The 7,769-nt window shown below is 52.1% G+C and overlaps 1 protein-coding gene across 1 annotated transcript; it reads left to right on the forward strand.

Moving 5' to 3' along the window:
• Positions 1–22: 22 nt before the first annotated feature.
• On the forward strand, positions 23–7,383 carry LOC129702263 (transcription cofactor vestigial-like protein 2). Its single transcript, XM_055643954.1, has 4 exons — positions 23–583; positions 4,623–4,841; positions 6,056–6,403; positions 6,901–7,383. Exons 1-4 carry the CDS (start codon positions 190–192, stop codon positions 6,942–6,944), a joined length of 1,005 nt encoding a protein of 334 aa, XP_055499929.1. The 5' UTR covers positions 23–189; the 3' UTR covers positions 6,945–7,383.
• The last annotated feature ends 386 nt before the right edge of the window (positions 7,384–7,769 follow it).

A 7,769-nucleotide genomic window follows, 5' to 3' on the forward strand; every position in this document is an offset into this window, starting at 1 on the left:
GTGTGTGCGTGTGTGTTTGTGTGCTCCGGCCCTACACTGGGCCTCCGGTAATCGGCCCTGCACTGACATCTGACAGATACAAACTGCTGGAGTAACGCAGCGGGTCAGACAGCATATCTGGACTGCAGGGATAGGTGACGTATCTGGTCGAGACCCTTCTTCAGACCCGACCCTACACATCACCAATCCATGTTCTCCAGAGATGTTGCCTATCCCGCTGTGTTACTCTCGTACTTTTGCTATAAACCAGCATCTGCAGTTCCTTTGTATTACACTCTGACAGTCGGCCGCTCCGGCCTCGCTGGATGTTTCCTCATTCCTGGAGCGGGGGTAACCGGTCGGAGAACATTCCGCTGCCCGAGCCTCAGCCCGGGGCTGCCCGAGAGGGAGGGGTCGGAGCCGGGACGCTCCAATCAGCCGGAGCCTGGCCACTGCCTCGCACAACCGGATCACATTCCGCCTGGACTCTGCCATGGACGGGACCGGAGCGCCGAGTGCAGTCCGAGACACCACCGTTCGCTGAGTATGAGTGGCCGAAGGCCTGCCCCTCCCCGGGGAAGCTCACCCCTGGAGGCAAAATCAGGTAGGGCAGGCACACCCCCATACCCACCCACCGTCTCTCATCATGGGTGGGAGTCACGGGCACCCCTGGGTGCTTGGGTCGGTGGGAGACTACGTCCCCTCCTCTCACAGTGGCTCAGTCGGTCTGGGGTGCTGGAATAAGCGCGCGGGGAGAGGGAGGGGTGCGGGGGGAAGGGTGGTGGGGGCCAGAGGTGGGGAGACGAGGCTGGAGGTGGGGAGATGGCCAGATGGGGAGATGGGGCAGGGCAGGAAGCGAGAGATGGGAGGGGGGAAGGGGCGAAGAGAAAGGGGTTGGGTGGACAGGGGCGGGAGGATGGAAAGAGGGGTGAAAGAAGGGTGATCAAGCAGAGCAGTAGTGATAGGTGACTTGTTAGTTAGAGGGACAGGCAGGAGATTTTTTGACAGCAATTGAGATTCAAGGATGGTGTGTTGCCTCCTTTGTGCCAGGGTCCAGGGTATTCAGAACATTGTCAAGGAGTGGGATGAGCAGCAGGAAGCAGTTGTACATGTTGGCAGAATTGGCATGGGTAGGAAAAGGGATGAGGTCCTATGGAGTGAATATTGGGAGTTGATAAAATATTAAATGGCACAACTTCAAGGGTAAAAATCTCTGGATTACTCCTGGTGCCATGTGCTTGTGAGGGTAGGATTAAGAAGATAGGATTGATGAATGCATGGCTCAGGGGTTGGTGTGTGGGGGATGGGGGAGGGCAAGAATTTAGATTTTTGGACCATTGGGATCGCTTCTGTGGCAGAGCTGTCTTGTACAAGAGGGACAGGTTGCACCTGATCTGGATGGCCACCAATATGCAAGCAGGGACGTTCACCCCTAGTACTACATGGAGAAGCAAGAGAGAGAAGGAGGTCGGCAAATGGTAGGGCTGATGAGAAGATATAGATTAAGGCTAATAAGTCTCAATGGTATGACAGGCAGCGAGAGGTGCAGAAATATGGTGAAGTTGATGGGCTCAAGTGTGTTTATTTCAAACAATGATTATTGTGGAGATAGCAGACGAACAGTGCCTGGATCAATGTTTGGGACAATGATGTGATCATTATGGAAATGGGACATGAGAGGGACATGACTGCCAACTGAGTGTTGTGAAGTTTCAATGTTTCAGATGTCCAAATTGAGGTGTAAGAGGTGGGGGGGTTGAACTTATATCTGGGAGACTGTCACTTAGAGAGGACAGAATGGAGGATTTGTCCACTGAGGCGATATGGGTAGAAGTAAAAAATAAGAAAGGTGCAAGCACTCTAAAGCATTATACTACAGGCTCCCAATAACAAGTGGGAGATAGAGGAACTATCTCAAGTGAGAGTGACTTTAACACCCCCAATTTTGATTGGGACTTAGACGGGGTAGATTTTGTTAGGTGTATCCAAGAGAGTTTCCTGAAACATTAAATGGATAGTCCAATGCAGGAAGGGAACATTATTGTCCTTCTGTTGGGAAATGAGCCTGGCCAGGTGACTGGTGTTTCAGTGGAAGAGTATTTTGGGAACAGTGATCTCTGTAAGTTTTAACTCAATAAGTATTAAGATAGTTTTAAAAATAAGGACAGGGGAAGTTACTACATTGGGGGAAGTTTTGGTGTAACTTCCCCCAATATTTTGGAGGAAGTTACTACATTGAGGTAAGGCAGATTGCTATATTATTAGCAGAAGCCGCAGAGAGTAAATTGGGAGCAGTTGTTGTTGGGTACAATCATCAAACGCGCAGTTTAAAGGCCAGCTGATCAGAGTTCAGCACCAGCATATTCCAGTAAGGGAGAGAAATAAGGATGGCAAGGTAAGTGAACCTTGGATCACCAAATGGGTTGTAAATGTGGTCAAAAAGAAAAAAGGATGGTGTGTTGGATTCAGAAAGATGAAATCAGACAGAACCTTTGAAGAATATCAAACGTAACAAAGTACTCATGGAGTTGGCCCTTTGAAGGGGCAAAACGGGCCATGAAGTGGGTTTGGTGTGTTGGATTGAAGAAAATGCGAAGGCTTTTATGTGTATGTTAAAAACAAGAATGTAACCAAGGAGAAGGTAGAATCGCTTAAGGATAAAGAAAGAAATTTGTGCTTGGAGTCAGAGGTAGATGAGGTAATATCTGAAGAAGGGTCTCGACCAGAAAAGTCATCCATTCCTTCTCTCCAGAGCTGCTGCTGGTCCCGTAGAGTTACTACAGCATTTTGTGTCTATCTTAGGTGAGGTACTTTGCATCTGTATTCACCAAGGAGAAGGACATGGAGGACAGTGAGATTAGTGTGGGCAATATTATATCTAGGGCGGTTTGAATGAAAAAGAAAAGGACGTGGTGTGGGGCTGTGGAGCATTAAAGTGGATAAATCCCCATGGGCTGATTAGATCTATCCCATCTTATTGATAGAGGCAAGAGATTGTAGAGGCCTTGACAAAGATCTTTGTATTTTCTCTAGCTACAGGGGAGATCCCAGAGGATTGGAGAGCACCCAATGTTGTTCCTTTGTTTAAGAAAGGGAGTAGGGTGAATCCAGCTGAGCCTTGCGTCAGTGGTAGGGAACTTAATGGAGAGATTTTTCATGATAGGATTTTCTCCCATTTGGAAGAGAATGGGTTAATTAGTAACAGTCAGCATGGCTTTATACGCAGCGGGTTGTATCTGACTAACCTAATTGTGTTATTTGAGGAAGTGACTAAAATGATCGGTGAGGACAAGGCAATGGCTGTTGTCTACATGGATGTGAGTAACACATAGGTAAAGTCCCTCGTGGTAGGCTGATACAGGAGATTAAGATGCATGGGATCCATGATGTTTGGATTCAGAACTGGTTACTGATAGAAGACAGTGGGTTGTGATGTAAGGAGGTTATTCTGGATGAAAGTCTGGGACCAGTGGAGTTCTGCAGATTGTATGTAGATAAGTGGCTTGAATATAAATATAAATGGGATAGATAGTAGGTTTGCAGATGGCAACAAAATTACTGGAGTTGTGGACAGCGAGGAAAGTCAAAGTATACAACAGGATATAGAGATTAGATACAGAAGTGGGGTTTAATCTGAGCAAGTGTGAGGTTTTACACTTTCAGAGGTTGAAAGGGAAAATATACAGTTACTACTTGCTCCTCCACCTGCATATTATTCATATTCCCCCATTGATGTACAGAGGGATATTGGGATCCAAGTACATAGTTCCCTGAAAGTGGCAACACAAGTAGATAGTGTAGTAAAGCAAACATTGGTCAGAGCATTGAATAGAAGATTTAGGAAGTCACAATGCAGCGTTATAGGACCCAGGTTAAACCAGCATTAAACCTGCAGTTCCTTCACACACACCAGGTTAAACCACGTTTAGAACACTGTACAGTTCTGGTCACCTCATTACAGGAAGTGTAAGCTTTGGGATGGGTGTAGAAGAGATTTACCAGGCTGCCTTAATTAGAGGGGATTAGGTATGAGGAAAGGTTGGACTAGATTTTTTTTCTTTGGAACACCAGAGAGTGAGGCATATAAAATCGACATATGCTCGACATATAAAATGATGAGAGGCATGGATAAAGTAGACTTTAAAAATCATTTTTCCAGGGTGGAAATGTCAAAGATTAGAGGGCATAGCATTAAGGTGAGTGGTGAAAAGTTTAAAGAAGATGTATGGAGCTAGTTATTTTACACAAAGGGCAAAACAATGCCTGGAACACATTGCCAGGAGTGGTGGCGAAGGCCGATACAATAGTGGTATTTTAGAGGCTTTTACAGAAGCACATGGATATGGAGGGATTTGGATTATGGTTTAACCTAGCGTCATGTTCAGCAAGGGTGAATGTGGGTTTGTGATATAGGTATAAGGGTGGGATGCAGGTTGCAATTATTGAAGGGGTGCTAGAGGGATGAGAGTTGAGGGGATGTGATGCTGAGTGATGAGGGGTGGGAGTGGTGAAGGTGGTAGTGAAGGCGTGGGTGAGGGGAGAAAGGGATGTGTTGGGGGAGGGATGAGTGGTGGGAAGGGTGAGGGGATGGAACAGTTACTTTGTGCCCCTGGTGCTGTGTTGACTACCTGCTTGTTGTGCAGGTGCGAGGGTGCATACGGCACCCCAGGGTGCGCCACCTACCTCCCCTGACCCCCCTTCCACGGACCCGGAGCAGAGCACACGGTGCACCATACTCACCTACTTCACTGGAGACATCAACAGCATGGTGGACGAGCACTTCTCCCGAGCACTGAACCGTGCAAAGACACCCGCCATCGCCGGGGCCAAGAGGAAGGCAGACAGCATTGAGAGCCGAGCAGGTGAGGCACGGGAGAGGGGGTGGGGGAGGTGAGGTGATAGGGGTGGGGGAGGCGATAGGGGGGTTGGTGGGGAAGGATTGGTGGGGAAGGGGGTTGGGGGGGGGGAGGGGCGGGTGGGAGAGACAAAGGGTGGGGGCACTGTAGGTCAGTGTGAACTCAAGGAACTGCAGATGCTGGTTTACAAAAAATACACAAACTGCTGCAGTAACTCAGTGGGTCAGGCAGCATCTCTGAAGAAGATGATTAGTTGACGTTTCGGGTCGGGACCCTTCTTCAGACTGATTCAAGGTTTCAAGGTCAGTTTAATGTCACGTGTACCAATTAAGGTGCAGTGAAATTCAATTCACCAGACAGCCTTACTAAAAAAAAGCAACAAGACACACAACTACATATAAGTTAACATAAACATCCACCACAGTGGATTCCCCACATTCCTCCATAGAGGAATGCGGGGAAGGGGGAAGCTGGAAGAGAGGAGGGCAAGACAAAGCCTGGTGAGGGATATGTGAATACGGGTTGAGGTTTTATTTCATAGGCAGATGGCTGGACAAAGGCCAGAGATGAAAAGACAAAAAATGTGAGATAAGGATAGATGTACGAATTGTGAGGGCAGAGAAGGGGAAGGGAGAGTGTACGATGGCGCGGTTTGGCTGCCGCTGCTCTCTCTTCACATTGTGTTTTTGATTTTTTGTCTTTGGATCGAATTCTGTCTTTAATTTGTGTATTGGTGATGTCTTTATTATTTATTTTATTCCGATGATATGTTTTTTTACTCTTGTTAATTTCTGTAAGGTGTCCTTGAGACTTTTGAAAGGCGCCCACAAATAGAATTTATTATTATTATTATTAAAGGAATAGAAGTGGAAGGGGTGGGGTGGGATCGTGATTAATTATCTAAACCCGGACAATTCCATGTTCATGCTGTTGGGTTGCAAGCTACCTACACGGAATACGAGGCTTTGTTCCATCAGTTTATGCGTGGCTCTGGCAATGGAGGTGGCCCGGGACAGAAAAGTCAGTGTGGAATTTGGGAAGTGTGAATACGGTTAACAACCAGGAGATCCAGCAGGCCTTGGCGGACCGAGCGCACTGGTCGCCTGGTGTGGGACAGTCCGGGCCGGTGTGGGTCAACGGGGGTTGTCCGAAACATTCCGGACAGCGGTTAGTTCCTGATCCCCGGACAGCGGTCAGATCTCGATCTCCCTCTTTTCCAGGCGAGGAGATCCCAGCCCCGTGGCATCCGGCCGGTCTCTGGCCACACCAGTACCTGGGTCCCCCGCCACCCGCCGCCCGGACCGCGGGACCGACACCCAGCGACTACCAGGCGGGGCTGCGGGCCGGGACCTGGCTACTCCCGGGCGGCCAGCACGTGTACCCGGCGCCCGCCGACCCCGAGCGCCGCTACAGCCCGCTGCTGGTGCGGATCCCGGGACAGAGCCGGGCTCCCCCGCCCCGCCCCAAGGTAACTGGCCCCGCCACCTGGACCGCCACCCCGCCCGGACTCCCCAGCGCCCCGGGGGCGGAGGCGGCGCCGAGACCCGAACGGTGGAGCAGCGATGAAGGTAACGCCAGTGGACCGGGGAGCGTGGGGGGGGGGGGGGGGGGGGGGGGGGGGTTGGTGGATGGAAGCCGAGAGGCAGGTCGAAGGGTAGGGACAGACCACCATGCTGACCCTGACCCCAGCACTGACCCTGACCCCAGCACTGACCCTGACCAATGCTGTGTTGGCCGTAGAGGGTAACAGAATAGGGAGAGATGTCGGGTCAGTTAGAATGTCGGATGGAAAGGGGTGTCGGGTGGGGTGGGGAGGGTCGGGGGGAGGGGTCTCGGGGTGGGGAGGGGGAGGGGGAGAGGTCTCGGGGTGGGGAGGGGGAGGGGGAGGGGGAGGTCGGGGTGGGGAGGGGGGAGGGGGAGAGGTACCGGGGGTGGGGAGGGGGAGGGGTCTCGGGGTGGGGAGGGGGGAGAGGTCTCGGGGTGGGGAGGGGAGAGGTACCGGGGTGGGGAGGAGAAAGGCATGTACGGGGTGTCTGGTGAAACTAACCGCACGTTGTGTCATCAGGTTTGGAGCGACAGGAGCTTCAGGGAGACATTTATTGGTATTAGCGCCTCTCCCGATTCCCGCACCCGCCTCGTCCGGCCCTATTGCCCGGGCTGCGGTCCCCGAACTGAAGGCACCGTGTGCGGACTGACTGCCCCTCCACTCAACGCACAGTTAGGAAGTCACCGTCTCCCGCTCCAGGTCGGATCTACATCTGGGACCTTCAGGGAACCTGGCGCGGGCAACAGCTTCCAGCGGCGGCACGGATCCCGATTGACTCGACCCACAACGCAGGCAACACCGGCGATGGCACGGACAGCTCACCAGGGGGAGGGAGGAGTGGAGCTGGGGAAGTCCGGACTCGGGGTCCGGGCAGGCAGCGGAGGCATGGGCACCATCCGAGATGTGACGGGAATAGGCGGACAATTCAGTAACTGGAGCCGGAGGAAGAGGCGACCCTGTATATGTAGGGAGTGAGAGACGGGGAGGGTGGGTCACAGAGAAAGATGGATGTTGTGAGTTACCCTCGACCGGGAGGGGGTTTAGGGGCCGGGGGGTTTGGGTTAGGAATGGGGTGCAAAGACAGGGATGAGTATTTGGGCCGGAGAAGGTCACAGCTACTGGGGGCGGGGTGGGGGAGAGAGCCGGAGGGGTTAGGGCGGGGTTACAGAGACCGTGAGGGGTGATTGGGGCGGAGGAAGGCGGTTACAGAGGCAGTGACGGGTGCGAGGGCCGGTGGGGGAAGGTTTTAGAAACAGGGGGGGGGTGTTTAGTCTGATGGGGTTAGTGGGGGGGGGGGGGGGGGGGGGGGGGGTAACTGAGACAGGGGTGAGGGGTATTTGAGTGGATTACATAGAGACATAGAAAATAGGTGCAGGAGGAGGCCATTT

This window comes from Leucoraja erinacea, chromosome 12 (assembly GCF_028641065.1).
Source record: "Leucoraja erinacea ecotype New England chromosome 12, Leri_hhj_1, whole genome shotgun sequence".
NCBI classification, from domain to species: Eukaryota; Metazoa; Chordata; class Chondrichthyes; order Rajiformes; family Rajidae; genus Leucoraja; species Leucoraja erinaceus.